General features: G+C 40.2%; 1 protein-coding gene across 9 annotated transcripts in view; it reads left to right on the forward strand.

Moving 5' to 3' along the window:
* Nucleotides 1-22629, forward strand: part of AKAP7 (A-kinase anchoring protein 7) — a 158840-nt gene that overhangs the window by 106921 nt on the left and 29290 nt on the right. For 3 of the 9 annotated variants that reach the window (XM_042987153.1, XM_042987156.1, XM_042987157.1), the window contains exon 8: nucleotides 5485-5553. The exons of 2 other annotated variants lie outside the window; for them this stretch is intronic. In XM_042987153.1, coding sequence (XP_042843087.1) covers nucleotides 5485-5553 — 69 coding nt within the window. Of the gene's footprint in view, nucleotides 1-2640; nucleotides 3095-5484; nucleotides 5554-22629 lie in introns of those variants that run through there. 4 more of the 9 variants (XM_007078628.3, XM_042987159.1, XM_007078629.3 and 1 more) reach the window with 4 other exon arrangements.

The following is a 22629-nucleotide window of genomic DNA, read 5'->3' on the forward strand; positions in this document are numbered from 1 at the left end:
GAAATGAGTGGGTAAATGTAAAACACTTAGCAAGGGCCTGGCATATAGCGAGTGTCCAGGATATCTTAGTGTTTGTTCTTGTTCAGCCTACTACTTGGTTGTTTTTGTGACATAGGGAAGGGTGAGGAGGGGCTTATATCTTCTACAATTCAAGTCAGTTACATACTGTTGTATTCCCAAACAATTGGGTAGATGATGGCTACTCTCTGGGTCCTTCTGTATGGTAGCTATTCATATTTGAGGAGGGGCGTATGATGGTGGGGAAGAAAGTCAGCTTTTTCACCAGTATTCCTAACATATGTATGGTTTGTGTTTCAAATAAACGAACAAACATCTGAACACATGAATGTGTCCATGATTTTGAGTTGAAAATTTGAGTGTATGGAAACTCTTTGGAAATCTATAGTAGTGAAATTAGATTTAATTGTATAATTAACGAATCATATTTATTATAAAAAAAAAACAGGAAAGAATGCAATATGAAGACCATTCCTGGAAATCCTGGGCTAAGAGTAGCCTTAGCCTTTGGTATGAAACTAGAGCTTTCCAGAATAGAGAGACACCTTAGTGATAGGAAACCAGACTCCATCTGCTCTGTGAGTTTAAATGTGCTAATTATTTACACAATTAAAACCAATTTTAAAAATTCCTGTCTTGGATTTTTCAGTTGTTTTCTAGGCTTTTATTATGGTTGGTTCACTCTTAATGCTTATGAAAAAAATCTCTAATATATATATTTCCCCCTGAGATTGCAGAATATTGTGAGGTAAATACTGTTACTTAGGTAATGACACACTTTATATATTTTATTCTTTTTTTTAATTTGTTTTTAATGTTTTAATTATTATTATTATTTTTTTTAATTTTTTTCAACGTTTTTTATTTATTTTTGGGACAGAGAGAGACAGAGCATGAACGGGGGAGGGGCAGAGAGAGAGGGAGACACAGAATCAGAAACAGGCTCCAGGCTCCGAGCCATCAGCCCAGAGCCTGACACGGGGCTCGAACTTATGGACCGCGAGATCGTGACCTGGCTGAAGTCGGACGCTTAACCGACTGCGCCACCCAGGCGCCCCTATTATTATTTTTTTTTTTGAGAGAGAGAGAGAGAGAGAGAGTGAGCATTGGGCAGAGGAAGGGCAGAGGGAGAGGGAGACACAGAATCTGAAGCAGGCTCCGGGCTCTGAGCTGTCAGCACAGAGTCCGATGCGGGGCTTGAACGCATGAACCGTGAGATCATATCCTGAGCTGAAGTCGGACCCTTGACCAACTGACCCACCCAGGCGCCCCTATTTTATTCTGAATTGCATGTGGTTAGAAGTAGTACCAATAGGAATGGATTAATAGAGTCAGTGTGGGGTTCATCACAGAGTATTCTCCCCTGAATGCTGCATTTGAGTGAGGGGGCTTTTTGGTTGGAGTCCACATATGTGAGCAGTGGCTTAAGATGGCAGCCAGCAGGGCAGGAAATTGGAAGAGGCGGAGGAGAGACTGCAGGCTGGTGCTAGAAAGACTGAGGTGCAAATAGATACAGTGCCCTGTCTGTTCTCTGCTTCTTCCCTTCCTCCCACACACTTAACTACAAATGAAAACTTTATAATAAACTTACCTGATTTGCAGATCTCACAGAGGAAGAGATCCAAAACTCTGACAACAGGTCAGAATTTCATCACTGTTCATACCTGACAGACCTGGGATTCAAAGCTCTGGCTTTCTACTTCTAAAGGTTTTATGGCTACAGCAACGTTGGTGATTAGGGAATGCCAGGACTCACTCATTTTTTTCAATGAAGAGTGTTCACTACAGATCTTTCTTTAATGCACAAAGTAGTATTTCACATAAAAAATTGACAGTTTTTATTTTTCCAAGCTGCCTACTCTTTTTGTTTAGGGGAGTGTGAAAGCAGATACCCTGCATTCAGAAACATGGGAGGTTTTTGTGATCATCCCGAGCCCTCTCTTTCCACATCCTGGTAAATGGGTGTATGTGCCTTGCCAGGAAGTAGAGCAGGAAAGCAGGGATTTGCATGGTATTTCTGGCACTAAGAACAGCCTTTTATTCCTGTAGTGTCATACAGTAAGGCTGTTCCCTACTTGAGGAAACAGATTTGGAGCTGTTACTTGAAATCGGTTATCTCATGTCATGAAGTTCAAAACTAGTCGTGCTGTCCCCAAATTTGCTTACCCACCTCGTGATCTTTTTCTCAGTGATGCTTCTAGGTTTGGGGAATTTTCTGGGCTATTGAATATTTGATGCTCTGATTTCAAAACTCATAATGTTGATTTCCTGCCTTAATAGAAAAACAAAGCTGTATTTCAGAAGGCAGGTGTTTAAAAGATAACGCTGTCAAGTGCAGGCAACCATTGATATCTTCTTTTACCCCCATTTTCCCTGTCATTTCTCCAGTTTGTGCAGTTTGTGGGGTAGTTAGTGGTACTTCATTCAAGTTGGGTTTTCAGTGTTGTGCAACGTCAGGTTCCTTATTCATAAAACAAAGAAACAAAAATCTCCTGGGGATAAAAGAAAGCTCTTCCTCCTTAAATAGCAGACAGAAAGTGAAGAGATTGTTTTTTGTTTTTGTTTTTGTTTTTTTTTTTTTGTCTGTGAATTTCTCTGTGTAATTACTCTGTTTGTCTGCAGGAGAGAGGACGACTCGGCGTGGTTTGTCCTTGATTATCTTTCTTAAAGACACACACGGTCACGCAGACAGTGCTGGCGGCTCTCATCTAAGGCTGGGCAGCTGGGAGCTCTCAGTTGTGTGAGAATCGGGGGAGCATATGGCCCCTTGGTTCACCGAACGCGGGTCCCGGTCCCGGAGCAGCCGCCTCTGGCTGGGGACCGGGAGGTGGAGCCTGTCTGCTCACCGCCGCAGCGACTTGCCTTCTGCTTTCTCTCTGCCGGCTGTGCATTGGCTCTCCGTGCCACGCGTGCTGTTCCTCGGAGTGGAATAGGCAGGGCGTGCTCGCAGACCGCGGTCCAAACTGCAGTTTCTATTTGGGGTGCCCAGGGAGAAGAGCACCGGGAAGGAAAGACAGCACCAGTGCCATGGGCCAGCTTTGCTGCTTTCCTTTCTCAAGAGAGGAGGCAAAAATCAGTAAGTGTGGTGACTGTGCCGTGCAGAACCCCGAGTGCCTGTTTTGTGTGGTTGTCTTCTAGTGGTAGTTTGGGGTTTTTTTTTTGTTTTTTGTTTTTTGTTTTCCTTATGGGAAAGGTAACAGAATAACTGTGGTTTTTCAAGTGCGTTTCTGAAAAGGGTGGGTAGGTATGTAGTTGATAATTAACTGACAAAAGTACATTTACAAATGGCTACGTTAAAAATACAAAATAGTGAAAACTCCTTTTTTATTTTTCGGCGGTTCGATGAATCCCACAGCTCATTCTCATCACACTATCTAGAGTCAGAGTTGAGTTTTGACTTTCTTTAAATCACTGCCTTGTGATTTGATATATTTGTATGAGCCAGACTTCATTTTTCTTATCTGAAATTGGGATATTTTGGGAGCGGTGCTCGATAACAGCAGACAGAGAAGTAAAGCTGGGTCTAAAATGACATATATTACACACTTGCAGCTATTTTCCCGTGTCCTCCGCTTTGTTCTCCGTGGAGGGGGATTCAGGTGTAACTGGGAGGCCACTCCAAGCAAGTGATGCGGCTTTGCTTCCCAGCGAGAACCTCACGAATGTTTTTAAGCCAGTGTCAGGCAGATTCAACATCTGCTTACGGTTTAGAAAACAGAACTTAAAGTGATGACACTTGCATTAGTTAGTTGCTTTTCCCTCACTGAATCGTGCATACTCCCTTACGTTTTGGCTTACTTAGTGTGCTGAATAGGATTTGGCTTACACTAGTTGCCCCCCCAATACTGAATTTGTAGTTCTTTTTGTGGTCATACTTACCAAATTTGCAGCCATATTTGTGTCACATCAGTGCTTTGCTTAAATAGATTTAAGTAAGTCTATAGAATCGCCTGATACCTGGTTCAGATACTCAAAGGTCCACATCTGGCTTATACGTCCTGCTGCTTGTTCTGGAAACCAGCCAGGGACAGGTTTTGAAAGAAATTAATATGCATCCTGTACCTGTTCACTTGAGAAATAAGCCTGTTTTTACAAGAAATCTTCTGGGAATGCTTTGGAATAAATGTTGGGAGACTTCGGAGCATTTGATTATTAACAAGAGCCAATAGGTGTGCTGCAAATTTTACCTGTGAGAATGACATCGTACGGTACCTGATTTAAAAACCCGAGATGAGTCTACAACAGAATTGTTCATTTTTTAACAATGAGCACTGGCAGTAGTGTGACAGCCTGAAACTTTCCAGGTAGTTGTCAGAATGATTTATTTGTAGTTCGCAAGGGTTACGGTTGATTGACTGATTGCTTAAACAGCACCTGCATCTGAAACACTGTGGTGTGGACAGATGTAGGGACAGCAAATTCTCCCCTATCCTTCTTTACCTTTCCCCACTTCCTATTCCACTGCTCCACATTTTCCCTCGACACCTGCTTTCCTTCTATTCGGTTTCTCTCCTTCCCCCTGGGTAAGCAGTCTTCTTGGTGCTAACAGAAGTCAACTTTCACCTCATTGAGGAATTTGGTCTTCTCTGTCTTTTTCATCTGGAATTGTGGGGTGCAGAGTCTCGTATTTTATGTAAGGGCTTAATATAGCTTGATAGGAAGTGGTATATACTGCTTTGGGGGGTTACTTCCTCAACTTCCAAAATTATAAAAAGAAAATGAGGACAGGACACTGTCTGAAGTGAAGTTCTAGTTCAGAAGTGCAGATTATGGCTGGGATCAATGCATTCGCACCCCTTTTCTCTCCTCTGCCCCCACCGCTGCTGCTGACCTTTTGCCCCCCCCCCCCACCATTCTTGCAGTTGTCTTTGATTTTGACATTGCTTCACTGTTTTTCTCCTCACGATCTGCTCCACACTCCATCATCACACATCCCATCAGCTGTTTTCTGACGCCGTGTTTAATTTGTCTGCTACAGGATGGTCTAAAGAGAAGCTTCTCTGCCAGGCACTGCTGTGCTGCTGGTAACACATGTCTAATAGTACTTACGAAGGGGACTTGGAAAAAAAAAGTGTTTAGAGAATTCATTAGCCAGCATGCCTCAAGAAACAAGTAAATTAGCACTAACTATAGATAGCCAGTCCATAAGTTGTGTTGATAACATGTAAAAGAATCCACAATAGACATTTGGGAGGGCCCATCATTTTTCTGATTGTATAGTAACCTCCTGGGTCTTAATCGTCCTTGTGTCCCCACCTAGTAGCCTTGTTAGCCTGCTCTGAGCCAACAAACTCAGTGGGGACCTACTAGGGACACAGCACAAAAATGCAAATGCCCACATCCTTCAGTTCTGCTGTAAAGGATGATGGCTCTGGAATATACCTCCTTAGGGCAGCTCAAATTATGGAGAATTGAACGAGGTCTTGGTGAAAGTTTAAATTTGTGGATGTCATTCTCAAAACACAGGTGAGTTGGAAAGCCCGTCCTCTACCGTCCTGCAGAGGTACAGAAAGGATATATCCAGCTGGCCAAGTGGTAAGACTCAAGTGACCCCCTTCCCCCTCCCACTGCTGCTTTAGCCTGCTTTTACCCTTGGTGGTGGTGGTGCATAAAAAGTATTCCCATTTAATTTGTTTGTTAGTGCTATTTTAATCTATTGATAGCAAACAAAATGATTGTTTAATCAACTAGTTGTGCAGGGACCTAAGTTTGTGTGGAGTTAACTGTGTACATAGTCAGAAATCTTGGTAATGGGGTGAATAGTCAATTACGGTAGAACCCAAAGTGGTTTATTTTTCAATTAATGCAGCACAAAGCGACTACACTCTTTTTGTTTAAATCCCAGCAATGAACATTTTCTTAAACTGTATACTTTTGGGCCATAATGAATAGCATGTACTGATAATAAATGCATGCTTCTTACAAGATTAACAAATGCATTCATTGCAAGACCAATTCTTTCTGTTGCTACACAGGCACATAACATTAAACATTACTGTAGATATTGTAGGATGAACAGATGTTGTATATACTCTCAATCTAGTAGTTTTTGCTGAATTCTTATAATAACTCCTGTTTTCTCTGAATTGCCTAGTTTCTCGTAGTGAGTTTCCTGAAGGGGATGTCCATGAATAGGAATGTTATTGTACAGCCTTACTGACCACTGTACTTTATCAATCTCATTAAGTAGACTTCAAAGGAAAACTTAATAACTAAAGGCAGACACTTCCGTAACTAATTAGAAAACACTCTACTTGCTCTTTCCCTATTGCAGATTTTCCCATTTTGAAGTACATTGATTTTATGTAGAATGAAATAGATGTATGTTCAAAGATGAACCATACTGCCTCATAAGCTAGTAGTTACTGTCACTGGAGGTATTCAACATAGGATGAGAAGCCATTCTAGGAATGTTGTGAAGGGTGAACAGAAGAGCTAATAACTGGATATATTGGCAACTTGGTTACTTTGTAACCCTGATATTCTGTGATACTGAAAATAAAACAGTATGTATTTCAACAAGACACATATTTTAATTTGACAAGTATGTGTCTTTTTATTGTGGTATAATTGACCTAAAATATTATATTAATTAATTTCATGTGTACAACATTGTGATTCGACATGTGTATACATTGGGGACTGATAATTATAGTCTGTTGCCATGCAAAGTTAATACCATATGTATTCCCCATGCTGTATATTATAATTCCTTGACTTATTTATATCATAGCTGGAATTTGGTACCTCTTGTTACCCTTCACCCATTTCACTTCCCTATTCCTTCCCCTCTGGCAATCACTAGTCTGTTCTCTGTTATCTATGAGTCTGGGTTTTATTTTGTTTGTTTTAGCTTCCACATATAAGTAAAATCATGCAATATTTCTCTTTCTCTGTCTGGCTTATTTCACATGGCATAATACCCTCATGTTGTTGTAATATGGTTATCTTTCGTTCTTTTTTTGTGGCTGAGTAGTATTCTGGTATTGTGTGTGTGTGTGTGTGTGTGTGTGTGTGTGTGTATTCCACATCTTCTTTATCCATTCATCTCAATGGATATTTAGGTTGTTTTCAAATCTTGGCTATTATAAATAATATTGCAATGAATATAAATGTGCATGTATGTTTTCAAAATTAGTGATTTTGTTTATTTTGATAGATACCCAAAAGTGAAATTTCTGGATCATATGGTAGTTCTATTTTTTAATTTTTTGAGGAACTTTCTATTGTTTTCCATAGTGGCTGCACCAACTTCTATTCCCACCAACTGTGCATGAGAATTCCTTTTTCTCCACATCCTCACCTACGCTAGTTATTTCTTGTCTTTTTGATAATAGCCATTTTGGCAGGTGTGAGGTGGTATCTCATTGTGGTTTTGATTTGCATTCCCCTGATGATGAGTGATGTTGAGCATCTTTCATGTGTCTGTTGACCATCTGTATGTCTTCCTTGGAAAAATGTCTATTCAGATCCTCTGCCCATTTTTAAATCAGATCTTGTTGTTGCCATTGAGTTGTATGAGTTCTTTATATATTTTGGATATTAGCCTCTATGGGATATATAATTAGCAGAGGTCTTCTCCTATTTAATAGATTGCTTTTAATTTTGTTGATGGTTTCCTTCACTGTTCAGGAGTTTGTTTGTTTGTTTGTGTTTTTTTCCCCAGAAGCTTTTTAAGTTTGACGTAGTTCCACTTGTTTATTTTTGTTTTTATTTCCCTTGCCTTTGGAGACAGATCTAAAACCAAATCATTAAGACACTTGTCAAGGAGCTTACCACCTGTCTTTTCTTCTAGGAGTTTTATAGTTTTAGGTCTCACATTTAAGTCTAATCCTTGAGCTAATTTTTTATATAGTGGTTCAGTTCCTTTTGCATTTAGCTACCCAGTTTTTTAACACCATTTATTGGTGATACTGTCCTTTCTGCATTATATGCTCTTGTCTCCTTTGTCATATACTGATTGACTTTGTTTGCATGGGTTTATTTCCGTTCTGTTCTGTTAATCTATGTATCTGCTTTTATGCCAATATCATACTGTTTTGGTCACTATAGTTTTGTAGTATAGTTTGAAATCAGGGAGTGTGATACCTCTAACTTTATTCTTTTGTCCTAAGATTGCTTTGGCTAATTTGTGGTCTTTTATGGTTCTAACAGTCATTAGAAGTATTTGTTCTGGTTTGTGAAAAATGCCATTGGAATTTTGACAGGGATTTCATTGAATCTGTAGATTGCTTTGGGTATTTGGGCATTTTAACAATATTAATTCTTCCAGTCTATGAGTGTGGAATATCTTTAAATTTATTTGTGTCTTCTTTAGTTTTTTCATCAATGACTTATAGTTTTCACTGTATAGGTCAGTCTTTCACCTTCTTGATTAAGTTTAATTTTAGATATTTTTTGATGGAATTATAAATGAGATTTTTTTCTTGATTTCTCTTTCTGATAGTTTGTTATTAGTGTATAGAAATGCAACAGATTTTTGTATTTTATTTAAAGTTTATTTATTTATTTTGAGAGACAGAGAGAGAGAGAGAGAGAATACAAACAGGGAAGGGGCAGAGAAAGAGGGAGAGAGAAAGGATTCCAAGCATTCTCAGTGCAGAGCCTGACACAGAGCTTAAACATGAGATCATGACCTGAGCCAAAACCAAGAGTCAGACATTTAACTGACTGAGCCACCCAGGCCCCCCAGATTTTTGTATTTTAATTTTGTGTACTGCAACTTTGTTGAATTCATTTATTCAGAGCCTGACACAGAGCTTAAACATGAGATCATGACCTGAGCCAAAACCAAGAGTCAGACATTTAACTGACTGAGCCACCCAGGCCCCCCAGATTTTTGTATTTTAATTTTGTGTACTGCAACTTTGTTGAATTCATTTATTAGTTTTAATAATGTTGGGTAGAATTTTAAGGGTTTTCTCTATAAAATGTCATGTCATCTGCAAATAGTGACAATTTTACTTTTTTCTTACCAGTTTGGATACCATTTATTTCTTTGTCTTGTCTGATTGCTTTGGCTAGGACTTCCAAAACTGTGCTGAATAAAAGTGGGGGAAGTTGGCATCCTACTCTTGTTTCTGGTCTTAAAGGCTGTAGGTTTGTCATGTATATAACCTTTATTATGTCAAGGTACATTTCTTCAATACCCATTGAGTTTTTATCATAAATGGATGTTGAATTTTGTCAAATGCTTTTTCCCACATCTACTGAGATGATCATACGACTTTTACCTTTCATTTTGTTAATGTCACATTGATTGATGTTGAACTATCCATGCATCCCTGAAATAAATCTGACTTAATGATGGTATATTATCCTTTTAATGGATTTGTGAACTGGTGTGTTAATACTCTGTTGAGGATTTTTGCATCTATGTTCATCAGGGGTATTGGCCTGTAATTTTCTGTTTTTATGGTGTTCTTGCCTGGCTTTGGCCTCAGGGTAATGGCAGCCTCATAAAATCAGTTTGCAAGCATTCCTTTCTCCTCAGTTTTTTGGAAGAATTTGAGAAGAGTAGGTATTAAATCTTCTTTGAATATTTGGTAGAATTCACCAGTGAAGCCATCCAGCCCTAACCCTTTTTTGTTGGGAGGTTATATGTTTTAACAGTGCATATGGGGCGCCGGGTGGCTCAGTTGGTTAAGTGTCCAACTTCGGCTCAGGTCACTATCTCACGGTTCGTGAGTTCGAGTCCCGCCTCAGGCTCTGTGCTGACAGCTCAGAGCCTGGAGCCTGCTTCTGATTCTGTGTTTCCCTCTCTCTCTGTCCCTCCCCCACTCACAGTCTGTCCCTCTCTGTCTCTCAAAAATGAATAAACGTTAAAAAAATTAAAAAAAAAAAACCAAGAAAACAGTGCATACATATTTTGCTTTTATATATGAAATATTTCTCAATATAGTTTTTCTGTTTGGCATGAATTACCAGGATAGTATTTGTTTCATAAATGTGAGCCAGATTTCAAGATAGTTTGTTTCTGATGATTTGGAATTTGATGATATTACATTAATATTTAATGAGGTAAACAGTGTTCATTTCATGTCTTGTGAATACTTACATTTTTGAGCCTTAATTGCCATGGGGGATGTTGTTCAGTTACACTAAGGGAAGTCTGTATTTAGACTTTCCAAATCTCTGGACGGCTTCCTAGAAACCTTACAGGCTTATCCTTTGCTCTTCTTCTTTGCACTGAGATGCACCAACTTTGAGGTTATGTTTCATGTGTGCATTCCACCTCCTCACAGATTTAAAGTACCACGTATTCAGGGCCCTTGTCACATACCTCTCTTCATAGCCCCAGAGGTTAACATAGTGTGTTACCCAGAGGAGGCATGTTCTAAATGTTTTAATGACAAGAATGATACACATTTCCTGTTACGAGTATGAGAAAACTTGAGTATAAATCAGTCTGTCAGAGTACAGAATTTGAAATGACGCTGGTTAATGCTATAACCTATAAAGAACTTGGTTACTGCATGTGCTAGAAGCATTTTAATATGGTCTCACTTAGATGGCACAGCATGTGTCCCAGGAAATGTGTGATAGGGAGCCTCCCATCCGTGGACAACAACATTCATTTTCCTTCCTTGCCTGTAGAAATGTTTTGTACACAGGGACACAGCAAAGCTCTGCTTCTGCTGTTGCCTATTGAAAACATATGGCCCGTCCCTTGGCGTGAAATTTTTCCTGTAGAAAGAGCACAGGACTGGGAGTAAGGAGGTGTGGGCGAGAACTTCAGCTCTGCTACCAACATCCTGTCTGACACTGGGGAAGTTACTAATCTCTCTGGACCCCACTTCCTCATATTTAGGAAGGGGTTGAACTACCATGGTCTTGAAAGTTTATTCAGCTTCTCCCCATTTGTCCTGTAGAACTAAGAGGCTAGGAAATACATAGTATAGATAGAATACAGTTCTTTCTTCTTCCCACTCTTCCACACTCCTCCTTCTCCTCTTTCTCCTTCTCCTCCTCCTTCTTGTCCACCCCCCCTCTCCTCTTCTTTTTCACGTATTGAATGCTTTCTGTGTCAGGTACTACATGAGGATCGTTTGGAAAAGTGCTTATGAAGTGAAACCATTGAAAACTAAATGCTTCCAAAGCGTCCCAGTTGAGAGGGGACGTGGCTCAAAGCCAGGAGTTCGGAGGAGTTCTCTGTCACAGTCCTCTAGGGGTGCGTGGGGCCACAAGCTGGGAGGAGGCTGGGACTCCAGGAAGTTCAGTATCCTCTGCCCCCTTTCTGAAGCAGCGAAGCAGAGAGAAGCCAGTGGTGCTCTGTGTAACCTGAGACTACACTTTGAATAAGATCCCTGTGGGTAATATTGTGGTAACACCTGTAATGTTGTGTGATCTAAAGAATTTAACCATAGTCACTAAAGACTAGATTTTTCTTTTCCTTTGCTAAATAATGTATACCCAAGAGATTTATGTTTCTAAAATTAAGTATAGGAACATTAGTGCAAATTCTCATAGTTACTATTCCTGTCTTAACTCCCTGATTCCCTTTGCTAATTCATCGGCTATAGAGGAACTATATTTCTTTTTGTTGCTGTTCTCAGACCATTTTTACAGTTTCCCTGGATCGTCTGATCAAATACTGAGTAATTTTCATTGGGAGCACAAAGGTGGTAGAATTTTTTTCCAGCCTCTAGTGCAGTCACTGGCTGCTGTGAGCTCTACCCAGATGCCCTGTCGAGCAATGTGATGTGACCTGTCCCTGTGTCTTCTTTCCTGGGTGAGGGCCATGTGAAGAAGGAGTGGAGAATCTGATGAACATAAAGGTTTTGGCTAATGGAAGAAAGCTTCCTGTATTACCCCTTCCTGGGGCATTTGCATTTTAACGAGGCTTATTATCCCAAGGGCTCTTGGGAACTATTTGTAGTAAAATAATGAAATAAATTAAGCAGCAGTAATGACTTAGTTCAAAATAATCTCTAGTGGAGGAATTTTGGGCAACCAGTAAAACTCTTTCAGGGCATCTGATAAATCACTTTCTGTAGATAATTGCCTTCTTGTTAATTAAGTTGGTCCTAATATGTAAGTCTTTGAGCTTTCATCCACAGATTTTTGAAAAGAAACTTAGAAGAGTGCTAAAACTCAGTGCTGAAAGCGAGGGATTTTGGAGACAGACTCAGCTTACGTCTTTGGTTCTAATATTTACTATATAACTTCTCTAAGCCTCTGTACTCTTATCTTCAATATCTACTTATTATGGGAATTAAATAAGCTAATGTCTGTAAAATGCTTGACACTGTGATGGGCATGGAATAGACCCAGTCAATATAATTGTAGTCATCTTAAAAATCAGCTTGGCAGAACTATGGTTTTATTTCTGTCATCCCCAGAAGGGGAAAAAGGGGTCTTACAAATCCCAGACCTTGAATTATTGAGTAGACTTTGTGTAGCATTTTTTCCTTTGAGGCCCTCCCTCCCCTTCTCCCGGGGGTCTGTCTGGCAGGATGCCTTACTTCCCTACCCTAGGAGAGACATGTGGTTCAGGCAGAGTTAACTGAGGGTCTTCCCTAAGATATGATAGAGGGTCTATCTTCCTTTTGGGTTGTGCATGGAAAGAATGTAAACGTAAGACTGCTGGTTGATAGGGAGTCAGTGGGAGTCTTCCTGAGAATGAAACCAGCACAGAAAGGAGACCAGAGAAGGAGAGAGAAAGAGTCAATCCAGATGATACTATCTGAACCTCTGAGTTCAGCCATGATGAAGACCTTCTTTATTACGTAAAGCAGTAAGTCCTCCCCTTTTTCTTTGCTTAAACTGGCTTAAGTTTTTGTCACCTGCAACCAGAAGGCTTCAGATACTATTACAGAGGACACTCGGTATCTGTAAGAGTAGGACCCATTCTGGAACAAATATTTACAAACCTGTCAAAGAAGTGAAACCTCTCAAAAAAAAAAAGTGAAAACTCTGATTTCTTCTGAACCTTCATGTTCCATTTTGGTGGCAATGAAATTTAGCTTTAAGTGAGAACTGTTTTAAGGAGGTATTCCGTGCACTTCAACTAGTATTGTTGAGCACCATACATTTGGAAAGCTCTGAGCCAGGTGTCATGAAAGGTGCAGTGATGATGACACACAGTCCCTATTGTTGGAGGACTTCTTTTTAATTTACCATGACTTTTTAAAAAGAGATGTGTTGTTTCCCAGTGTTTATTATGCCCTGAGCGGAAAAAGCCAAGATGAAAGATCTTGGTGTTCTCAGTGGCATGAACAAAGCCACACCCCTTCCACAGCAGGGAAGTTACACGGCTACGTGAGCCAAGTCCAGCAAGAGTGAGTTAATTACCACTCAGAGTGGAAGTTGCCTCAGACTCCCGTCACAGGTAGTGGTTACAGCCTGACGCAGGCAAACCCCGTTTCTACAACAAACATTTTAGCAAATAAAGTTTCCTACAGCAAACACTTACAATGTCAAAGATACAAGTTAACAGAACCCAGAACTGTTGAAAGCAACCTTTCCATTGTACAGTCACGTTCTTTGTCCTTGGCAAGTAGGCATAGACAAGAACTGAACTCTGTGATGAAAATATAAAGAACAAGTATAGTTTTAACCTAAAAGTCTGTGGTAAACTAGGATATACATGATACTAATTTTACCAAAGGCTGAGTCAAAGGTATGTGAGGTTTATAATTTTCTGTTTCTACACACTGCCCCCAAAACTTGTGAGTTTATTCAAGGACATTTGTAAGCCTAAGATATATATACAGAAAAATTACAGTGCCTGAGAGAAAGTGTTGTGAAAACAGGATGCTTGGAGTAGATAGAGAGGTTTCACATTCCCAAGAGAGACAGAGCTCACCTAGTTGGTAATGCTGATGGGAGAGGGAAGAAGGAATCTGATGGAAAAGGGTGACCTACTTTTTTACATGTTTCCACAGCCCCTCCCCTCACCTCCCCTTTGTCTTTGTGGTTAGAATGTTGGTGTTGGCATTTGCCACGTAAGTTAATTTGATGTCTCATATCTGACTGTTAGAGCAAAAATAAAATTAACACTTTCTAAGCATTTAAAAGATTCAGCTAAAGTTAGCTGTGAAGCTCAGCTTTTTCAGAGTTTTGATTGATGTTTATGATAGCTAATAAAATGGCAAGCAGATGATCTGTTAGTCTAAGACTTTCTATGTAGGTCTATAGCCGTCAGACCTTATTTAGAATTCTGACAAGCGGGAGTGTGTCCCGTGGAGGGAGGCCAGGATGGTGAGCCTGGAAACCACATCATCAGAGGAAGGCCGAGAGGGGCGCCTGGGTGGCTCAGTAGGTTAAGCGTCCGACTTCGGCTCAGGGGATGATCTCACAGCTCATGATTTCGAGCCCCACATCAGGCTCAGTGCTGACGGCTCAGAGCCTGGAGCCTGCCTCAGATCCTGTGTCCTCCTCTCTCTCTGCCCCTCCCCCACTCATGCTCTGTCTCTCAAAAATAAATAAACATTAAAAAAAAATTAAAAAAGAAGGCTGAGGGATTATGGCTGCTGAACTAGGAGGAAATAAGGCAGATGAATTAGTTGTCTTGAAATATTTGGAGGTCGCTTTAACATGGAAGGAAAAGAAGAATTATTCTGTATGGTTCCGGTGAGGCAGAATTAGGACAGTGAGTGTGAGTTTTTTACACATTGTCTTTTGGTGATTTTAGATATATAAAACCCAGTAGTATGTTAATTATGTTTGTAATAATTCTTGTTTTAAATAATGAAGATACTGAAATGGAGTCCTAAAGCAGAGAGAAATTATCATAGTCAAATTTACATTAATAATTCTTAATTTTAAGCCACCTTAAATGGAGGACCAAAGTTTTTATGAAAAAAAGAGAGTGTGCCTCTCTATTTTTTATTTTATAATAACCATTAAACAACTATTTTAAACTAACTTCTTTAGAATCAACAACTTTGCTTTAAAACAGAAAGGTAATATACAACTTTGGGCTCTTGTCTAGGTATCCTGTTGTACTTATGCACCACATTAAATGTTGATCGTTGAATTCGGTAGTAACAATGGGAGTTGGTACCAATAAACCCTAGAGATAACAAGCTAAGGTGTGTTGCCTATTGTCTTTATAATTTCATAATTTATGAAAATATTGTTTCCAAATTTAAGTTTATTTAAATTAATTTTCCTAATATGGGTATAGTAAATTTAAGGTAACAATTCAATGTGATGCTATTTGTATACTGTATAGTATACACTAATCTTCTCTATAAAATTAAATTTGCAGATTTGTAGGTTTTATAGAACCTAAAAAATGTATATGTGAAACGATACGAAATTTAAATATTAAAAGGCATAATAAATTGTTTTATAAGAAGCATGTTCATAAAACATGCAGTTTTTCTAAAAAAAAAACCAAAAAAACAAAAAAAAAAAAAACAGCATTTCAGCTGCTCCTGACTTTGTATTCTTTGTTTTTTTATCATTCATGTCTTAGTCTTCGGGAAATACAACCTTGTGTGGGGAAGATAAAGAAACAGTTTGTGTCATTTAGGATCTGGTCAAGCAAATTAGAATTACACTGTTTTTTTTTTTTTAATTTTTTTTAATGTTTATTATTTGAGAAAGAGACAGAGAGCAAGCAGGGGAGGGGCAGAGAGAGAGGGAGACACAGAATCGGAAGCAGGCTCCAGCCTCTGAGCTGCCAGCATAGAGCCTGACGTAGGGCTCAAGGCCACAGACCGTGAGATGATGACCTGAGCCGAAGTCGACCGCCTAACTGACTGAGCCACCCAGGCGCCCCACACTGGTTATTTTTAACAGAGGATTTCACATAGGGGATTAATGAAACAAATTTTGGAGGAATAAAGTATTGCATAGGCAATACTGAGAAAAAACATAGGTAGTGACTTTCAGTCTGGGGTACCGTGGGGAAGGATCTCACGGATCTGAGACTCAGACCTTTGAGGAGGGGTTGCTGTCTCCCAGGAGGTGCCCCAGAACTCAGAAATGGGCCCTGGAAAGCTGGGATTCTAGCCTCGAAGGAGCGGACACTGGCCTGCTTTGCTCTTCTCTCTGAGGGAATACAGTGAGGCTGGTTCCAGGAGTGGGGAAATAAGTGAAAACTGGAACCAACTGGAATGAGCAGCCACTATCGGGGGCTGAGCTGTAGCTGGGGCAACACTGCCAGGAACCATGAGCAAACCACAAAAGGCGAGTTCCTTTCCCCCTTGTGCAGCTGTCCAGTTTCCCTCTGGAGCTTCTTCCTGGCAGAACCATAAGTAAAAGCTGTGGCAGGTACAGGTTGTAAACTATACAACCCTGGAGGGTACTAATCATATCAAAGACCTAGCTGGCAAAGGAGGAATACGTTTGCTGGCTCCCAGCTCCAGTATCATAAAGCTGAATAAAGAAGGTGAGTTCAGAGCTGAGGGACCATATAGTTTAGTAACTGGCACACAGTGGTTGGCTGTGTTTTAACATTATTTCAAAAAGAAATACAGTTTAAAAATAGGTAGTAGTAATGAAACTAATTGTTAAGGTTTTTCTAACAAAATCCATCACCCAGGTCAATTTAATAAACTTAGAACAAAATTATTTTTAAACTAACTCATCGTTTATGAAATTCTTTAAAAATAATTTATCTTTTAAAGTTTATATGTTCTGCAACCTTACCAATCTTACTTATGATTTTTTGTGTGAATATTTCTTTTTTTTCCCCAGTTTTATTGAGACATAATCAACATATAATTTTGGTGAATATTTTTTTACACCAATTCTCTCATTCCAAATGAATGATGTTCACTGTCAGTGCATGATAGAGGGACAGGTTGGTGAATTAGGTGTGGGGGGAATTACACCTGCAGCCAGGTGGAAACTAATGTTTGGAATGAGAAGCTGTGGTCTCCCAGCTTTGGAAATTAAAGGGAAAAACGAAGGCTCAGATGCCAGGAGGTCAAGGCTGTCTGTGGAATGTTCTGAAAAGTCTGAGGAATTCTTAAAAGGATCTGGGAATCAGTCAGTCAGAACAGAAATAGAAAAGGGCAGTCAGAAGAGTCAAAGCAGTGAGAGGTCAGATGCCAGAAAGTCACATACATCAAGGCAAATTTACTCTTTTTTTATTAAAAGGGAGAACTTACTGACACACACTTGCAAACGACAAGAGTAGGGTAGATAGAGTTGACCTTGAGGCTGACTGACGGGCATTATAGCCCTCCATATCTGTCTCTTCCAGCAGCTTCTGTGTTCTCACCCTCTCAAGCTCTGTGACTTCCAGCAGCTCTTGAGAACATTTTTCCTGTTCAGCATTTGAGAAGAATGCATTTCTCTTTCCTACTCCCCATATATAAAATCTTAGGGAAGGTACAGGTTATAAACTACACACCCTTGGATGGTATCATACGTATGAAAGATGTTGTAATTTATATATTATGGCATAAAGTACTTTTATACCCTAATAAAAGCTGTATATTGTGAAAAATTTCCCAGAGTTAGAAATGAAGTGTCTTGAGGAAGGGACACTTAAAAACATTTACACCAGGCGCCGTATGAACCAGTGGTTGCTCTGGTAGACCAGCAGCCCCACTGGAGTCCTGTGGAATGTGAGATGAGCAGTGATCCGAAGGGGAGAAGTGAAGTGGACGGCTCTTATCAGAAAGGGTGGAAGGTAGTTGAGGAAAGGATTGGGGGCCAATCATCATGAAGTCCGTGTGGCCCGGAACCCTGTGGGGGTGGTCAGCAATGGAGCAGTCACTGATCCCGAAGGAACCGTGCTGTGTGTGCTCTTCCGGTTCCTGACAAGAACCACCGTGCATCCCCTTTCATTCTAAATATTGGGAAGCTCAGAATCCAGCTCCCAGATCTCATGATCTGCACTTCTGTGATCTATACTTCCCTCTGTTCTTTCCTTGCTGTGACAATTTATGCTTTTTCTTGGTGCCGATTTTTACTTTTTACTTATAGTGTACTTGTCACTATATATATATTTTTGCCACTAATTATCTCAAATCTTCTTGAGACGGGATGATGAACAGATGAATGATGGAAAGAAGCATGTGGCTGAAGAAGATACGGAATGGCCCTACTAGGAAAACAAGAGCAAAGCTGAGGCTGCGAAAATTGTCACATCCACCACACGTGCATAATACACGTTCTGAAGTAGACATGCTCCTGGAAGGTTGCATAGAAACTAGACTTACGTGATTATTTTTATCAATTGGGATTTTCAGAAAATAACTGTTTCAATGCCTCGCATTCAGTGTGGTACATCTAGAAACCTAAAACCATCTGCCCCTCACTGTTTCAGCTGTGATCTGTTTGTTCGTTTGTCTGCTGAAAGGCCTTTTGTAAGATTAATTAGCAGTAGTTCTTCTTTGTACCTAAGAAGGAATGTCATTTAGTTGCAACAGAATGTGAATGCAAGCCATAAGGAACAATGCATAAATGTATTGTTTGCAATCACTCCAACATTGTTTTAAAAAATATATAGTATAGGGGCGCCTGGGTGTCTCAGTTAAGTGTCCAACTGGCTCAGGTCACGATCTCACAGTTCGTGAGTTTGAGCCTCATGTCGGGCTCTGTGCTGACAGCTCGGAACCTGGAGCCTGCTTCGGACTCTGTGTCTCCCTCTCTGCCCTCCTCAGCTTGCACTCTGTCTGTCTCTCATAAATAACTAAATAAACATTTAAAAAAATATACATATATGTATATGTGTGTGTATGTATATACACATATATATAGTATAAAGTGAGAAAGTTACTCTTACCATGTTTGCTATAGAGATGTATAGCAGGGAAATCATAAACAAATAGCCTTGTAGCCTTATGAGTTGAAAGAGGCTCTTAATATCCCTTTCACCTAAAACAGTAATAAATATTTGCTATGAGCAGGGAAGTATACAGAATGCTTTGTATTATTATCTTCCTTAATCTTCACAACAGCCCTATGGTATAGAACTACTGTTAACCCGAGTTTGCAGATAAAGAACATGTACCTCAGAAGGGGTAAGCACATTTCACAGGGATACGAAGCTAGTGAATGGGGAGCCAAGATTCTAGTCCTGGCATTCTGACCCTATAACTTAACAGGAAGCATTAGAAATATTTTCTGCTTGGAAGTCTCACTTTAGTGCTAAAGATATAGAAAGTATCATAAAAATACATTTCCAGTTGACAGGTAAGGAGCAGCATCCTTGTATAATGGCAAGAGTGTGGTTTGAGTCCCAGCTTTGCCATATTTAGGTGTATAGACTTGGGCAAGTCTCTTGGCTTTTCTCACCCTTGGTTTTCTCATAGGTAAAAGAGTGATAAGAATGTAAGTTTTTGATTTAAATGTGTGGGGAAAAAAGCCAGGCACGTAATAGGTACTTAATATTAAGTAGATTTATTATTATCAAAAGGACCCACAGGTATGATGATTACAGCTAAGTAAAGTAATGTCAGGTGCTATGAAAACATTGCTACGTAGAGGCTTGGGGCTCAGTGTGTAGTATCCTAGGTCTTTGAAGAAGCTGGTGCTGAAGGAACATGGCTCCTTAGCCTCTGAGGCTCCTGGGAAGAGATTCTAAGCAGCTGTACGTAGGGACAGGCTCTGGCTTATTCTGCAGAGACAGACATGCAGTGGTGGACATGACCAAGGTCCTCTCTGATCTCCTCCTTCTAACCATCTTCTCCATGCCCCACTTTCCCCAGTGACATCAGGCTTGCCATTAGGGTGACCTGGAGAGGAACCCAGTGTGACACTGTTCTTTGTCCACCCTGGTAAATATAGCGGGTTTCCAACCCGTACCTGAGACTTATTTGCTGCGAGCAGTTTTTCATACTTGGAGATCAAGAGCTTGGGAAGCAAACATCAACTGACCCAAGAAATGAATTAATGTTTACGTACATCAGCGCATTCTATGCTAGTTGAATTTCCTATTGTAACAATTCACATATTCAGAGAACTTTAATGAGCAGTGGATGTCACCAAAGGGAACTTTAAAATCATTTGATTTTTGTCTGAATGCTTTCTGAAAGCCTCTGGTAAATTGCTAGTCGTAGGTCATTGAGAAGAGAAAAGTATATCCTAAGTTACCCTCTTCAGTCATTCTTCCTGAGGCTAATGCAATAAATGTAGGAATTCACCACGCTTCAGTTTTGTCTTGATTTTTAAATGAGTAACGAGACTGTGTTTAATGAACACAAGTTGGCAGTACAGGCGAGGACTGTGTTAGGAAGTGGGGGTGGTGAGGGTGAGTGGAGATATCACCTCTCGGCACCTCTCCCCTTTTCAGGGACTGACACTGTCCCCCTTGGAGACTCTCAGTGGTCTATAGGGACAGCAGAGCAGGATGACTGTCCCCTTTTACAGCTGGAGAAACTGGTTCCAGTGCTCAGAAGTGTACTCAGTTTCTTTATTCATTTTTATTACATGGCCTGAAGAATGGCCAAGGATGACCTTAAACCGTATTTCCTCTTGGTTTTATTTTAATGATTTCTCATAATCAAGTTTTCGTTAACATCACACATTCTCTGTTTGACCCACTCTTATTGCCTGATAGATACGGTCCACAGATTGATCACTATTCACAAGCAGAATACGCTGACCAAATAGTTGTGTCCCTGGATTTTCGCTGGTCAGACTTTAAAAATTAGGTTTATGGGTGGGGAGCCTGAGTGGCTCAGTTGGATAAACGTCCGACTTCAGCTCAGGTCATGATCTTGGCGGTCCGTGGGTTCAAGTCCTGCCTAGAGCTCTGTGCAGCCAGCTGAGAGCCTGGAGCCTGCTTTGAATTCTGTGTCTCCCTCTCACTCTCTGCCCTCCCTGGCTCTCTCTCTGTCTCTGTCTCTGTCTCTCTCAAAAATAAATAAATTAAAAAAAAAAAAAAGAAAGAAAGAATGTGCACATTACTTGGTATGTCCTACAGGAGTCTTCACGGTGTCTCCCCTGAGAACATTTCCAGTCTCATCATTCTCGATTCCTCCTACTAACCACCCAGTTTATACTAGTCTGAGTTCTGCAGTTACCTGAGCAAGCTGCCTGGTCTTGCCCCTTCCACTTGTCATATCATTTCTACCCTGGTCCCCCTGAGAAACACTTAGAAGATCCAGCTCAAGCCTTACTTCCTACAGGAGATTTTCTTCTGATATTTTCCCCTAGGTAGAATTGACCATTCTGTCCTTTGTGTACCTACTCTATATTGTACATCTTTCCTTCTGAGCGTTCACGATCTCTTATTTCTCTCTTAACATGTGTTTCTTCCTGTGCTAAATTGCAGGTGTCCTGAAGGCAGGGCCCATATCGGATTCATTTCTGTATGCATAGCAGTGCTTATCACACAGAGGGTGCTTGCTGAATATGTGGAAAGAGACATGAAAGGAGGGAAGAAGGAAAGTTTGGAGATGGAAGGAAGGGATTATACTACCCTAATCAGTATCCATTACTTAGCTTTTCTTTTTCTTTTTCTTTTTTAAAGTTTATTTATTTATTTTGAGAGAGGATGTGAGCTGGGAGGGGGACAGAGAGAGCGAGAGCGAAAATCCCAAGCAGGCCATGCAGTTAGCACCGAGCCCAACATGGGGCTTAAACTCACGAACCTTGAGATCATGACCTGAGCCGAAATCAAGAGTCAGATGTTTAACCGACTGAGCCACCTAGGCGCCCCATCAATATCCATTGTTTAGTTTAAAAATGTTAACCTGAGAGCAAAACTTTCTGAATTTCTAATTTTTTCCCCCAATTAACCAACCCCCAATTTATGTGCTCTCCTGTATACCTTCACTTCCCCAGGGTGCAGGTGCACCAGAGAGCTGTGGTGTATCTGCCTGGGGGCGAGTGTCCTGGATGAACTCATCTACCTGATTTTGAGTGAGAACTCCAGATTTTCATCACTTCTATGTGATCTTAGACAGTTTGTGTAATCCCTTGTGTCTCATTGTTCTTACTTGTAATATGGGAAGAATAACACTTATTTTACCTCAGGAGGTTTCTTGGAGGACCAGATGCAATGTTTCTGAAAGCACTTTGAAGTGTGAAGTGTTATCTAAATGAATGGAAGGAAGTATTTCTGTAATGGCTGTTAGTGACCTGGCACCAATGGGAATTTTCTCAGCCGGCGGAACCTTTTGACCAGGGTGTGTCCTTATTGCTTGTAAAAGAGGAAAAATGATTTATATCACCAGATTAGATGGATGGCAGCATTTATGCTGCTGATCTAACCTTGGTGAACGTTGGTTGCCTTCAGATCAGGAAGGTGACCTTTATTTTTGCTTGAAGCAACTCCTAGCTGGGAATATCAGCCTAGGAAGAAAAGTATGTTACTGTGAGCATTTTCATACAAGTGAAAATTAATTCCAGCTAGTTGTGCTTTTAAGTTTTATGTAAAACTCTCTTAAGTAGATGATAAAAAATTACATGAACATAATAAGTTTTTCCATTCAAAGCAGTGCTCATTTTCTAGCCCCCTACCCGTGCTAAGTTGATCATGATTATTTTAAAAATTGATGCTTTTGACATGGTTGAAACTACATTTATTTCCTCTTTGTCACAAGAATAATTTTCCAAGGGTAACCAGACTTCCGTCAATACTCCTTTGTACCAGGGCTCGTGTTGGAAATCTCTGCTGCTTTTATTACTGCTCAAATGGCAACTCCCAATCACTTTTGTACAAAATGATGTAAAGTCGTCCTGAGCAAACAGGGATAT

This window comes from Panthera tigris, chromosome B2 (assembly GCF_018350195.1).
Source record: "Panthera tigris isolate Pti1 chromosome B2, P.tigris_Pti1_mat1.1, whole genome shotgun sequence".
Classification (NCBI taxonomy): Eukaryota; Metazoa; Chordata; class Mammalia; order Carnivora; family Felidae; genus Panthera; species Panthera tigris.